The 16,013-nt window shown below is 36.6% G+C and overlaps 1 protein-coding gene across 4 annotated transcripts in view; it reads left to right on the forward strand.

Annotated features, from left to right (window-relative positions):
• The window catches only part of tpp2 (tripeptidyl peptidase 2), a 106,825-nt gene that overhangs the window by 20,983 nt on the left and 69,829 nt on the right, over nt 1-16,013 (forward strand). For all 4 annotated transcript variants that reach the window (XM_039744670.1, XM_039744672.1, XM_039744671.1 and 1 more), the window contains exons 6-9: nt 1,216-1,379; nt 3,394-3,548; nt 8,661-8,737; nt 8,994-9,121. In XM_039744670.1, coding sequence (XP_039600604.1) covers nt 1,216-1,379; nt 3,394-3,548; nt 8,661-8,737; nt 8,994-9,121 — 524 coding nt within the window. The remainder of the gene's footprint in view (nt 1-1,215; nt 1,380-3,393; nt 3,549-8,660; nt 8,738-8,993; nt 9,122-16,013) is intronic.

Here is a 16,013-nt window from a genome sequence, read left to right on the forward strand (position 1 = left end):
AGTAATTGGATCACATACTTTCCCAGTGGTTTAGAACAAACTGAAGTGCTTAAATTCTGACTATATGTCTCTTCTAAAAAAATCTCTTTTATAAATTATTGTGGTTAATTTGAATAAAATTATTTAAATTTCATTAATTATGCATAGCAGGGCTTTTCAATTACAAATTTAGTTGGGCCAGATTTTCAAACCAAGACGTTTAGCTGGGTCAGACTCTTTTCAGTGGCTGGTAAGCAGCAGGTAATAACAATTTTCAAACAAACATACTGAATATACTGTAACTGAGTACAAGTTTAAACTTAATGTCCTCATTAGTTCATCCCTCTCTTGGGTTCGAACTGGATCTTTTGTCTCTCAGCCCAGCTGTTGAACTATGCAAAGATAACCATTTCAGCTAAGGAAAAAATATATATTCATGCTGGGCAGCTACTGTCCTCACTGTCTGCAAAGACAGTGCCATCACTTCAGTGCAACACAATCACAAATTGACCTATGTACTCCTTGTGTGTTGATATATACGTAACACCTCTGGTGTACCTAACAATATCATTGTTTTGCTAAGTAGTAGTCCAAAACGTACCAAAGTATGCAAAAGGACAAAAACAATAATATTTTTTCCATAGTGAAGATTATGTGTTGCTTATCATGATTGTGTGTTTACTTTTATAAATTTTTTTTTTTTTTTTTACCATTTTATAAAATTCTTTTTGATATTCTGTTCTTTTTGAATTGTGTTGCTTCTATTATTTTTCAATTTCTAACCTAATGATATAATAAAAATAATTATTTTCCCAATTGTTTACAGTCTTTTTTAGTTGATTGGTTTTAATAATTGTACTACTAGGGCAGAGTGGTGGCTGTGAGGCTAAGGATCTGTGCTGGTATCCAGAAGGTTGCCGGTTTAAATCCCCATCACTGCCAAAAGAGATCCTATTCTGCTGGGCCCTTGAGCAAGACCCTTAACTCCAGGGGCGCTGTACAATGGATGACCCTGCGCTCTGACCCCAAGGGGTATGCGAAAACTAACAAATTCCTAATACAAGAAATTGTATAAGGTGAAATAAAGAACAAAATCAAAACAAAAAAAACAAAACAACATTCTAGGAGAAGTTCAATTTGGTAGTGTTGATTTCTGATTTATTTATTTGCTGGCTTCTTACCCGATTAACTCAATATTTATTTTTTATTTTAATTGTTTTATTTGATTTTTTTCAGAGCTTGTATCGATACTTCAGAATGTGGAGATCTTAGCTGCTGTGTTCCACTCCAAAATTTTAGAGTAGCCCAAGATTATGCAACATTTGGCACTTCAGAAATGTTGAATTATTCCGTAAACATTTATGATGAAGGCAGTATGCTGTGCATTGTGACAAGTGGAGGTAAGGATAACAATTAAAGATTGAAATGGTCAAATACAAGCAAAAATCATGCTAAGTTAAGTGTGTGTGTGTGTGTATGTAATGTATGTAATGTATGTATGTATGTTATGTATGTGTGTATGTATGTATGTATGTATGTATGTGTGTATATATGTGCATGCATGCACGGGTTCATGTATATACAGTAATAAAGGATATGGTGCTGCCTCTGAGCCTAAAGGAGCTATGAAGTGGAAGCAGCAGTTTGAATGTCAATGCTGTGAACGAAGCAGGCAAGAGTGTTTTTGGAGCTGCATGGAAGAAGCACCAGTGGCCGTGCACAGGAGCAGCGTTGTAGGATGGCCAAGAAAGGCGACTACATAAGGCATTATCTCTTTGACACATGTGCATACTAGTATTCCGTCCACCCAGGTGGTTACAATACAAATCATAATATTAAATTTACCTCCAGTAATAAAGTTTCATATAACAAGCAAAAATCTGTGTACATTGTTAACTAAGGCATTATTGTATATTATATATAGCTGCAACCAACAACTATTTTGATAATTGATTAGGTCAATTATTATTTTGCTCAATCACAGGTTTAACAAAAAAAAAGACATTTTTATGCAAAAGTGCAAGCATTTTATTCAGAACTGAAATTGTTCTGTTCCTTCCACAATCCTTTCCTTCATAACAATAGTCCAATGTTGATCTAAAATTACACTTGGCAAAAAAATTGCATAGCTGAAAGTCTTGTTTCTAACTGTGCAGTCTTTACTCATACAACTCTTGACAACAACACTTGACATTAAGGAGTAGGAAGCTGAAACTATTTTTAAGTAACAACAAAAGTGGCCTAGAGTGTATTGTTTGACTTTATCTTGTAGAAGTCTGCAAAGACTGTGAGATAAATGAAGTGTCTAACAATTCTTTATAGGACAGCATCAAACACTGGCCATCAATGTTGTTAAAAGAAATATATTGCAGAAGATCTTTTGCGTATTGTTGATGGGAGCAATTCTGTTGTTTTTTTCAGTAAGTGCGAATGGGAGGGGGATCACCATAATTCTAATGTGTTTTGTGAAAGATTTTGTTTTTTAATGTAAAACGAGTTTTACATATGTATACTTGCATATAGTATGTTGCCATTATAGAATAATTTCTTCCAGCCTTATCTAAAAGATTTCATAGATAAGTTGTTTGTTTATTATATGCTTTTTAGCTGTCAGTTCTTACCTTGTCAATAACTCTGATTTCTCTGTGTTAATCAGAGTGGCTCAAGCAGAGTGAAGAATTCACTTTCCACTCTCTAATGGATTGATACAATTAAAATAAATATATATTTATCCAAACCCTTTCAAAAGCGACTATTTATTTACAGTACATTCACAACATTTTTCTTTTCAGATACTACTGCAGCATATATGTGTTCCCATACTAACCAAAATACAGATTCCTTACCAGGTGTGACATAAAAATGACTACAGCCTTTAATCTGTTTGGTCTTTGGCACTCCACTGTATTTACATTCTCTGCCTTATCTCAAAAAATATAAATAAATTATATATATATATATATATAATATACACATACGTACATTATTTGACATAATCCTGATTTATACATTTTAAATAATTTTAAAACTTATAAATCTCTAAAAATCATATTGTAAATTCTAAAAATAATAACAATAGAAACCTCGAAGTTTCTAATGTTTTATGTCATCATGCCACATCTGAAAAACCAGACTCTGCTTCACTTTTGGGTATGACAGTCATGTGAGAAGTAAAGCTGTTCTGTATTTTAAGCATTTACCACAAGCAAGAAAGTTTGTACCAGCAGGAAATATTTTGAATATCTGAGCTACAGGCAACAGCAGAAACATTGTTTTCAGAACAGTAGTTGAAAATAAACAATATTTAAAATACATTACATTTCATACATTCAACCAGTACGTTCTTAAAAAAAACTCTTGCTAATATTCGTTTAATTACATTTTTTATTTATTTATTTTTTTTTTATATTTTAGGAGCACATGGAACACATGTAGCCAGCATTGCTGCTGGTAATTTTCCGGAGGAGCCTGAGCGAAATGGTGTAGCTCCTGGTGCACAGATTCTGGCCATTAAGATAGGAGACACAAGGTTAAGTACAATGGAGACTGGGACTGGCTTGATCAGAGCGGTAAGTTTCATTTCTTGAAGTGTATGTTGTTTTTGAAAAATTGATTGTTTGTGGAGTAGAGATGACTAGGCTACAGATGTCTCACAGAGCTGTCTTTGCAGTTTTTCTGCCATCATGAGGGAAAAAAAATTATCAATTCACATATACTGTAGTTCAAAAGTGGCTTGTGTCCATGATTTGAGAAAGAAGAAAATAATGAACATAAAAAAATATATAAAACAAGAAAAACCACTGCATCTGAACATTGTCTGTACTGACAGTGTTCAAATTTGCATCTTTGCAAATCCATTTAATCACATATCATACTAATTAAAGCTAAAGCTATGAAAACAAGCTCATCTCATTGCAAGTCCTAGTGCAAAAACATATGTATGTGTTTTGCTATTTTTTTCCCTCTCTTTCACAAATTAGCTAATATTTCTCAGGCTGGATTACATACATTTTATTAAACAACTTGTAATAAGAAGTCAGACATCTAGGGGACAGTTGTTTTATGGAAAAAGAAATGTTTTGATTATTTTACCAGCATCTTAATTATATCTCTAAGATACAATGTGAAATATAAATGATTTTATACAGGCATGTTTACATACTGTTTTGATTTGGGAAAATGGTTCAAGGGGTTCTTTAGAATAAGTGGGCAAAAATCAGAGAGAAGAGGTCTGATACTTCAATAAAATTTACTTATTCAATTATAACATTTAAATACATATAATGCAGTAGCGATCGATTATAGAAATAAATATATATGCTTACAGTAATATATTTAAAGAAACAAACTTATACGTACAGTAACATACATCAAAAGACCCAGAGCCATCATCCTAGACCAGTAGACTGAGGGAGCCCGCATGTCAGTCTCGTCAGAGGATCAACCCCATGTGCCTTTTATCAAGAGAAGACCGGGCGGTGTGCACCTTTCCCCACGGTTGAGCGTCCAAAGAAACTGAGGGCGGAACCTTCCCTTATATACTAAGGTGTCCTTGCCCAAAAGCGGCCTACGTGAAAGCAGTGCATGCAGAAGTGATCAGTTTCAGCATACCCCCTCCTTCCACGGGACACGTCGCTATTTTTCTTTTACTCGGCCTTGAGACTAGTGCCTGATACCAGAAGACACAGTAATATGCTTACATGTGAAAAAAGCCTCTCGAAGTGAAAAACAACTCCTTACATAGCCTTGGCTGTATCTTTAGAACATTCCCGGCTGTTTTTCCCAAAACATTAGTCTCTGTAGCTGATTCTGCGCTGAAGCGACCAACGCCCATCTGCTCTCCTGATTCACTCCCTCTCTTTATTTCACCTTTGCTTTTTACAGAGAAAAATCCTTCCATTACACATACATACTGACCCACAGAACTGTGCGACCTTGTAAAAACCTGGTGTCTCAGTGAATGTTACAGAAATATAAAATTAAATGTCAGCTCACAAAAAACTTGCAAAAGCTAATGGATTCAGACTAAGAACATTTTAAGAACTATTTCATAACTGGAGATGAAATCTGAATATAATAAATATACAGTACAATAATGGAAGCACGGTAATTATACAGTATGAAAGAAATTCAGGATTTAAGCTTGTGATTTTTTTTGTTTTTTGTTTTAAATTGAGGGTATACAGTATTCCACAATGATTATATGCCTCAAAAGACAGACTAATGGGTCGACATTACACTGATTTGCTTTGGAGTTTGTAGCAATGAATAAGGGAAAAGTGCCGACAATCCACTTTCTGATTCAAAACACTGCCTCACCAATCCTGTTCTCCAGATTTGGGTCCTTTATGGCTATCCTCTGTTCCTCAGTCTTAAGGGCTGTCTCCACAGGACGCACTATGCCGTGATTAATATGTGAAGTACATATGTGCTTTGTAAAATAAAACTTATTTTGTTTACTTAGTTTCCTTATAATAGGCCAACCTCAGACTTTTTAATGACCCGCCCATGTCTGCTTGTTTATATATGTGTGTGTATAAAAATGCATTCATGTTGTGTCATGGTGCAGAGGCTAGCACTGCTAGGTCATTGATCCTGTGTCCTGGGTTTGAATCCCTCATTCGATTTGTTGTTCATGCAGAGTTTGCTTGTTCACCTTATGTCTGTTTGGGTTTTCCTTGCACATCCCAAAAAATGTCCTGGCTAGGTTAATTTACATATGGGAGTTATGACCCAGCTGATCAGTGACTCATACAAAGGGAAGGGAGACCCGGTTGTGCTGTGGCTTGATCTTGCCAACAAGTGCGACTCAATACACCACAATCTGGTTGAAACTACCCTACATCAATACTATGTACCCAGCAGGATCAAGGATCTCATCCTGAACTACATTGGAAACTTCAGGCTTAAGTTTCCAGTTCCAGTGATTCTAACATCTGACTGGCACTGGTTTGAGAAAGGGGTCATAATTGAGTGTACCATCTCAGTTATTCTCTTCAACCATGCCATGAGAGTTCCACTGTCCAAGTCTGGCACTTGGCAGCCCCCCATCAGATCTTTCATGGACAAACTGACTGTCACAGTTATGTTAGTGCCTAGTAGCTGGTGGGTCCTCCTCCTGGAAAATCTCATCTCCTGGGCAAGAATGAGCTTCAGACCAGCAAAATCCAAGGCCTTGGTGCTGAAGTGGGGAAGGTGGCAGACAAGTTTCACTTTTTTGTGGATGCCATTACAATACCATTCATTACAGAGAAACCAGTTACAAACCTAGGCAAGATCTTTGATTGTACCCTTAGGGATTCAATAGCTATCCAAGCAGCGAGCAAGAAGCTTTTAGACTTGGTTCACCACAGTAGGCAAATCTGGCTTACTTAGAAGGTTCAAGGCTTGGTTAAACCAACATGGCATCTTGACTTGTATCATGTGGCTTCTGCTGGTGTACGAGGTGAATATGTCCAACTGTGGAGAGCCTGGAGAGGAAGATTAGTTGTTACCTCCGTATGTGGCTGGGTCTGCCACACAGTTTAAATAGTACAGCACTGTATGGGAGTAGCAGTAAGCTCCAGCTTCCAATAAGCACCCTTGAAGAAGAGTTTAAAGTGTCATGCACAAGAGAGAGACTGTTCTATCGGGACTCCATGGATTCTAGAGTGGTATCAGCAGAGCCCAGGATAGTCTGGAGCTGCTGGAGTCTCGGCTGAAACACAAGGCTCTGGTGGGTGTTCTGGCAACAGGGCTGGAGGGTTTGGAAGCAGTCCCACAACCTCTGTACAACAAGGTTCATGGCAAGGGCAGACATCATCTAGTCCAGGAGGAAGTGCGTGCAGGTGTGGAGGAGGAGCGAACCAGACGTAGGGTGGGCTTTGAGTCCTTTGAGGTGGGGTGTAGAGGCTTTGCTGGCTGCTCTTTATGCAAGGTCTATACCATGCTTGGCATGATAGGAGCTGCAAAAAGGAAAGCCATAAAGTCCGCCATAGAGACTGCAGAGAGGGTCTTCAGGAGGTCTGAATTGTGGACTGTTGCTGCTGGGACACAAGTCAGGACCTGGTCAACCATGGCTGGATCACCTGAGCAAGAGTATTTAATGTTGTGAGACCCAAAATACCCAATGACCTCAGGAAATATCACTGAATTTGTGTCCTAGCAAATCCTTGGATGTATCTTTAAATAAACAATTCCAAATTTCCCCTTGCTTACTGTGTGTGCTTGAATGGGCCCTGTAATAGCTCTGGGCAAGGTCTCACTCCATTTCCTGCCATATGTCCAAAGCTGGAGCCCTTCAGTAGTCCTAGATTGGAATTAGCAAGTTTGAGAATGTTGTGTCATGTTTTATTATGACTACTATAGGCACACGATTAACTAGGACATAAGATGATGTAATGTGGCTTTAAATCCATACAACTTGATTAATTGGTTATTATTATTCTTTTAATCTTTCATCATTTGCCACCATAGTGGAGAGAACTGTAAAACTCATTTTATTCTGATAACTAAGATTCAGAAATTGTAATTACTTTTTGTCTGAAATGACACAACAAACTCAAAAATGAGGAGTGATCTCTGACTATATAATATAAAATAAGCAAGAAATATGTTATAAGGTTTGGGTTCCTACGTAGGAGATCCTGATTTGTTCTGGAGAATTACAGGTTAAAGATGTTATAAAGGAAAGTTCTGGTGATTCATATTGCATAGATCAGGAAAGGAAAGCGAAAAAATGCTGCCATCCAGTCTGGAAATGTAAGTGAAGTGGATTAAGGAACCCACAGGCAATCGGCTAGGCAGACTCAAGTTGGTTTTACTGTTCATTTTCCAGCTTAAATTGAAACATGCGTGAAACCCATGCATAAAGGCACTCAGACAGAGAGATCTGATGTACCTTTCCTTGGCAGGTGGCATGTCTTATCCTGCTGGATCTGTAAAATAGTGGAGGAGTAAGCCAATACGGTGTTTTGTGTGTGATCATAAGCAAATTGTGTCTGCACAAGAGGCAGTTAAAAAAAAAAACAAAAAAAAAAAAAACAGGTTAGCAATGTAAAAATTGGAAAGCATTAGCTAATTGATATTACTAAGGAAACAGATTGAAGAATACCTAAATCACGGCATAAAGGGGTTCTGGAAGTCCCTGCTATTGGAGAAATAAATTGATGCTTTACTCCAAGTGTCCTTCTTGCTCGGTTCAATATATTATTCAAAAGTCAGTCTGTTATTTCCTAATTCCCTTAGTCCCTTAGGGTGGCGGGGACATTATGTGGTAGAGCCCATCCCAGCCAGCATAATGCACAATTCAGGAAAAAGCCCTGGATAGGGCACTAGGCCACTGCAGGGTGAACACACACATACACCCCAACCACACGCTAGGGTCAATTTAGGATTGCCAAGCCACCTAACCTGCATGTCTTGCGACTGTGGGAGGAAACCAGAGCATCCAGAGGAAACCCATGTAGACATGGGGAGAACATGCAGACTTCACACAGGCAGGATCTGGGATGCAAACCTTGGTCTCCTTACTGTGAGGCAGCAGTGCTGCCACTACCTATTCAAAGTGAATCTACATTTTCAAAAATGTGGTAAGCCGAGTTTATGGGTGTTTCCTGACATTGTATTGGCTAAAGCTAAGACAGCTCTAATGTTTGGCTAGACATCTTATAAAAACTTTTTTTTTTTCCTTTTTCATCCAGATGATAGAAGTTATAAAATACAAGTGTGATCTTGTTAACTACAGCTATGGAGAAGCTACTCATTGGCCAAATTCTGGGTGAGTAACATTTTGAAGATTTTGATGCATAAGCAAGAAGAAAGTAGATGGCATACTATAATGACAATGACATTTATTTGGTCAGGATCTTCACTTATCCTATTTACATGAAATATTTAGAAATACTTAAAATGTTTGCATTATTAGGCATTTTAATATAGTGTTAGATTTTTACTTACCACAAAAAAACTCAAGTTCTGTGATGCACCATGCATTCAAACTTCCTTTTTTTGTTTGTTTTTTTTTTTTTATTCAGGAGAATATGTGAAGTGATTTCCGAAGCCGTGTTGAAACATAACATAATCTACGTTTCCAGTGCTGGTAATAACGGTCCTTGCCTTTCTACTGTAGGGTGTCCGGGAGGCACTACATCTAGTGTTATAGGTAAAATAAACTTTAATTGTAGCTTCTTTCCCTCATCCAGCAAATAATCAGTTAACTGAAAACATTGCATTAGTAGCATTCATGTGATCTGAATCTGTGTACTAATACACAGAATGTTTTAGGTTTTTTTACTAAATGCTAAACAATTTGTAAAATATTTAATGTTTTATTTCAGATTAGCAGAGTTCGGATTCCTTGGACCTACATAAGTCTCTAAAAGTTAAATAATCAGAGAAACCCATGAGATTATATTTAAATTATTTAGTAGCCATTTGTGCCCACCGGGAAACATTATCTCTGTGAATGCACTGGGGAATTGCACTTTGCAAAAGTAATTTTTCATACAATGCCGTTTCAAAGCTGTAACAACTGCACAAATCAATCACAAAACAAATAATTTTGCACTTAGCTTGTATTAAAGAATATTACGATATACAAACCCACAGTCAAGCTCTTTCAGGATGCCCATTATAAAAGTGTACAAACATGAACACAACAATTAGGTGAGATGATCTCAATGTTCTGGCTGTTGTCTCCTCCAGATGCTGTGAAAGTGTGCAGAGGTTTGGTGTATGGAAGGTTATGGAGGGGTGCATTTCAAAGCATGTCAGCAGCTGTGGTGCCCCAGTATTTGTGGGGTCATAAAATGCTAGGGTATGGTAAAACTTTTTGTTACTTTAAGATAGTATTGTTTTAGTACAATATACTAATCAGTATCTAGGGGCTTCGTTCTATACATTTTCAATTGATTAAAAATTGCGAGTGATCTCCCTTCGGCTTTCTTGTATCCTCAGACATAGGTCATTCATATCGGTAAACTGAAAGAATAGGTCTTATTATTTACCTTATTATTTTAAGGGTTCTATGTTGGCATAATATTTTTAAATGTAAATGAAGCACCTTTCAAATATGTCTTTTAACTACATGTTTATGTTCATATTGAATATGAATAAAAATGTGCGTTGCCCGGGAACCACGACATGGACACAGCAGATACAGATTCCCATTACCCTTTTCTGGTGGGTTCAACATATGTGTGTTGGTTTACCCCTCAAGAGTAAATTTAATAAATATATTAATATAAATACAAATAAATATAACCAATATCCTACATATACAGTACTTTTACCAAAGTAAAGGAGAAAATAAAAAAAACCCAAAATATTAAATGTAAATATAATTAATTGTAAAACATTCAATAATCAGAATTAAATAATGAAACAAACAATACACCGCTTTGAACATCTGTACAAAAGTACCACTTGATCCGAAATATTTCTGTGGTGTAACTTCGTAAACGAGTTGTATCATAATTTTCTTCACATGGCTTTCTACCAAAACAAATAGACACCGCAAAAGCAATAGAATAGACCCCACAGTGAACATAGTTTGTATGCTGTACAACTTTTCCAAATAGATATTTTCTCCTCCAGTGAGTTGTTTATGATTTATACTATTGAAGATGTGCACTACACTACCATCATCGTATGAACAAATCCAGTGACCAATGTCCTCAGCACTTATAGCTGTCTCATCAAACAAAATCTGAATTTTTGGTGTATTTGTGGTATGAGGAATAATGGAATTGGGTAACTGAAGAAGTGGTGACTGAGGAGAAAATGTAGTTAATGTTGCTAATATTTTATTGAAATATTCACATTACCAACCCATTCTGGGCTAAAAATATCTTTATGGTGTTGATCATCCAATGGATGGATGTTGCTTCTATTTGCGGGTGGTGCAAAGAATAAAATGAATATTATGCAATTGAAGACTACATGCATGATTATTAACATCTTGTTTAATAACTGTTGGTTTATTTACACCTTTACTTCTTGTTCAGTCCTCTATTCTTTGTATCTTAGTCGGGGAAGGAACCAGCCCGGTGGTGAAATCGGTTATTTTCCCTGCATCAGAAAGAATTTTATAATTGGATATAAAATACACAGGTTTGTCATATGAAAAGTATGTTTCATACACTCCTGCATAAATTCCATTTGTTGCAAAAATGATGTATATTTGTGTATTCAAATCAGTGGTTGGGATTTCCATTGGTAAAGCAGATTAAAGTTTATATTTGCTGAAAGATACATGTAAGTCACTATTGTTGTCATCCATTGTATATGATGTTCAGATCTCCAATTACAGTGACTTCTTCAAAAGAGTTCACCTTATCCACCAGCGATTAAAAAGTGGTTCGAAACACATTTATTGGCGTGCGAGGAGACTTCTATCCAGAAACGATGGTCATCACAGGAACAGTAAAAACAAATAATTTAACATGGTAATCGTTGCTCTTCTCTATACAATGATGTATTACATCATTCAGACCATCAAGATTGGGTTTCGCAAAACAAATGAATCCTCTCTAACCGTGTTGAGCATCACTCCCAAATACTAACTTGTATCCATCAAGTCCGACTTCTTCGTTTTGAGAATTCAGAGTTTCAGAAAATATCAGTATGTCACTGTTAAAGTACCACTTTTCACTTTTGATAAATTCCAATTTATTCCTTAAAGAGCATACATTCTGATATGCTATTTACAGTCCTGTTGAGTCTTAAATACACGAAGTGGTATGTACAAATTCTTTGTACTTCTTAATATGCACAGCTCCTGTAAGCAGGAATCCTTACTTCTCGACTCTTTTGGGACCCAAACAAAGGCCTAGTTATCCTCCTTATTTCATTAAAATCCAATGCTACTACTTCATACGTCTGTTCTTGGCTTTTATGGATGGTAATTGCTTCTGCGGTAACATTTGGAAGTTGAGTTCTCAAAATCTGGTACTGTACTTTATTCGATATATTTAGTGCAACGCAAATTTTCCTAATAGGCACTAAGTTAGATGCAATTTCACTGTAATAGATGAACCTCTTGTGGACTGTTCTTGCTTTATTACTGAACTAAAGAATCTTTGGTTCTTGACTTTTATCATTTTCAAATGATATTAACCTTCATACTCCCCAGACCCCGTTGACTAGACCATCTTCCACTATTGCTGGTTACCATGCATTTTATTCCTATTTTTAAAATTAATTGATGTGGTTGGCCATTTACTTCACTCAACTTCTTGCACTTTAGTCCTTCCAACACTTTAATCCTTCGTTGTCTCTAAGATCTTCCTTAATATTACATCTTTCGCATAGGAAATGTACTCTGGCCCAGGATAATTTTTAATTGTCTCTTCATTGTAAAGGTCCACACATTTATTTTCACTATACAGTCTGATTGCACCATTCGGAACTGCTGACACTTGCCTGGACTTGATCAATATATTTTTCTTCCATATTTCCACAAGCTAATGCATTCAATGCTTCAATGAACTCAAATTCATCCTTTTGATGTATTATTTCTTTTTTTTTTTTTTTTTTTTTTTTTAATTTTATTACAATCAATACATAGCAATCAATTTTTACAAAAAAAAGAATTATGCTAAGAACAGATCGATCCCCACCCTTGAGAGAGAGAGCAAGCCAAGCGGTGTAAAATTTAAGGCTTTTAAAAATACCTAAATCAACAAATTCTCTGTGCTTTATAAACATTTCAAAATATTACTGATTAGATCCTGCCATGTTTTGAAAAAGTCTGCACAGATCCTCTAACTGAGTATTTGATTTTTCCAATTTTAAATAATATAACACATCAGTTTCCCACTGACTTAAAAGAGGAGAGTTTGGGTTCTTCCAGTTTATCAGAATAAGTCTGCGTGCCAAAAGTGTAGTGAATGCAATCACAATTTGTTTGTCTTTCTCCACTTTAAGACCCTCTGGAAGAACCCCAAACACAGCTGTTAATGGGTTAGGAGGGATTGTGAGTCCAAGACTGTCTGAGAGGTAATTAAAATTTTTGTCCAGAATAATGTTAATTTGGTGCAGGCCCAGAACATGTGACCTAGTGAGGCTGGGGCTTTTGCAGCGTTCACAGGTTGGATCATGCCCTGGAAACATTTTGGAGAGTTTTAGTCGAGACAGATGTGCTCGATATATAATTTTGAGCTGTATAATTGTATGCTTTGCATATGGAGCTTGAGTGAATTCTCTGCATTGCTACTTTCCACTCCTTTTCTGATATATTAATTGAGAGGTCATTTTCCCAGTGTCCTCTTGGATCTTTGAAAGGAAGGGATTGTAAAAGGATTTTATATATTGTAGAGATGGAGTCTAACTCCTTGAAATTGAGCAATAATTTTTCCAGCGTGGATGAGGGTGCAAGATGAGGAAAATCTGGAAGGTTCTGTTTAACAAAGTTCCTGATTTGAAGATAGTGAAAGAAATTTGTAGCTGGAATGTTAAATTTGGAATGTAATTGTTCATAGGATGCAAAGGCGTTGTCTATATAAAGATCTCTAAGCAAGTTAATTCCAAATTTTTCCAGATATTAAAACTGCATATGTTTGTGAGGGTTGAAAGAGGTGGTTCTTTTGCAGGGTGCCACAGAAAGAAGCTTCTCCGTCTTAAAATGCTTTCTACATTGGTTCCAGATTCTAAGTGAGTGGAGCACAATTGGGTTATTAGTGTATTGCCGATAGCGTGTGTTTATTGGAGCACAAAGCAAGGAATACAAAGAAGTACTGCAGGATTTTACTTCTATTGCGGTCCATGCCTGTGTATGTTCTTCTATTTGTGTCCAGGTTCTTATCGACTGTATATTTGCGCCCAGTAATAAAACTGGAAGTTAGGTAGAGCCATGCCACCTTCTGCCTTTTGTCTTTGTAGAGTCGCTCTTTTGATGCGTGGATGTTTAGAATTCCAAATAAATGAGGTTATTGTTGAATCTAATTGCTTAAAAACGATTTATTAATGTATATTGGTATGTTTTGAAATAAAAAGGAGCTTAGGAAGAATATTCATCTTAACAGTGTTAATTCTTCCAGCTAGTGTGAGATGAAGGGTTGACCATCTATGCAAGTCTTGTTTAATTTTTTCCATGCAGACAGCGAAATTTTGTTGATAAAGAGCTTTATGTTTACTTGTGATGTTTACGAGGTATTTAAACTGTTCTGCAATGATAAAAGGAAGGGTGTCTAATCTAATATTATATGCTTGCGAATTCACGGAAAGAGTACACTTTTATTCAGATTAATTCTGAGACCAGAGAGCTTTTGAAATTCTGTGAGTGCTGCTAAGACTGCAGGCACAGAATTTTCTGGATCCGATATATACAGTACCATGTCATCTGCATATAATGAGATTTTCTGTTCCAGTCCTTCTCTGCTAATCCCCTTTATCTGATCAGTATTTCGACAATGTATTGCCAGTGGTTCAATGGCAATTGCAAACAGCAGTGGTGACAAAGGGCATCCTTGTCTTGTGCCACGTTCTAGTTTAAAGTAGTCTGAGCAAATGTTATTGATGCAAACTGAAGCTTCTGGGTTAGTATACAGTAATTTAATCCATGCACAAATGTTGGGCCAAACCCAAACTTCTCCAAAATAGTAAAAGGTATTTCCATTCAATCATGTCGAATGCTTTTCTGCATCCAATGATAATAATATTTCTGGGGTGTTTGATTTAGTTGGTGAGTATATTACATTAAACAGGCGTCGAAGATTTGAAGATAAGTGTCGGCCCCTAATAAATCCAGTTTGGTCTTGTGATATTACTGAGGGAGCACTCTCTCCATCCTTCTAGCTATGATTTTAGAGAGTATTTTAACGTCGTTATTCAGAAGTGAAATTGGTCTGTATGATGCACATTGTAATAAGTCCTTATTTTGTTTTGGAAAGACAGTGATTAGTGCTTGGCGAAAGGTTTGTGGAAGAGATTGGTTATCTCTGGCTTCTGTAAATGTTGCTAGATAGGAGGGAGCTAGCTGAGCGGAGAATTTCTTGTAAAACTCTGCAGGGTAGCCGTCAGGGCCTGCTGCTTTTCCACCTTGGAGTGACTTTATAGCATCCAGTAATTCTGATAATGACAGAGGTTTATCGAGCTCCTCCACACTAATAGCGTCAATTTGTGGTATCTGTAATTTATCCAGAAATGCATTAGATTGTATATTGTCTTCTTTAAACTCAGTAGTATATAGGGATTTATAGTAGTCTCTAAAAGTGTACATTATATTTTTGTGTTCGATGATTTTATCTCCGTTAGTGTTAGTAATTACGAGATTGCGTTGTACATCTTGCTTGTGAATTTGTTGCTAAAAGCTTATTAGCTTTCTCTCCATGTTCATAATAATGATGTCTGGATTTGTAAATTAGTTGTTCGGTTTCTTTAGTTGTCAAGAGGTTTAATTCTGAATGTAGAGCCTGCCTCCTCTTATGTAGAGTCTCGCTTGGTAGTCTGGCATGTTCTTCATCTATTTTAGTAATTTCGCTTTTTATCTCTGCTACTTTCTTCGCGGTTTATTTCTGTGGGAAAGATATGAGATAATCTGTCCTCTTAAGAAGGCCTTAAGAGTTTCCCAGAGTATTCCTGCAGAGATCTCAGGGGATGTATTTGTCTCTAGAAAGAATTCAATTTGTTTGGATATAAATTCAGTACAATTCTCGTCAGCTAATAGAAGCGGATTGAGGCGCCATCTCTTGGGGTGAGTGTATGGGGCTTAGTAATTTCAGCTCCAAGATCATCGGAGCATGGTCTGAAATAACAATAGCATCGTATTTACAAGATTTAATCTTAGGCAAGAAGTTATTATCTATAAAAAGTAATCAATCCTTGAGTAGCAATGATGTACTGGTGAGTAGAAAGAATATGTTCTTGAATTTGGGTTTAAAAACCTCCAGGGATCTGATAAGTTGTGATCAGTTATAAACTTTGTAATTATCTTTGCGGTGTTAGTTGCCGTTCCCCCTGTGGAGGAAGTCTTATCTAAAAGTGGATTTAGAACACAATTAAAGTCCCCAGCCATTATAAGTTTATGAGTGTTCAGATTGGGAATGGATGCAAAT

The sequence above is a fragment of the Polypterus senegalus genome, chromosome 2 (genome assembly GCF_016835505.1).
Source record: "Polypterus senegalus isolate Bchr_013 chromosome 2, ASM1683550v1, whole genome shotgun sequence".
NCBI classification, from domain to species: Eukaryota; Metazoa; Chordata; class Cladistia; order Polypteriformes; family Polypteridae; genus Polypterus; species Polypterus senegalus.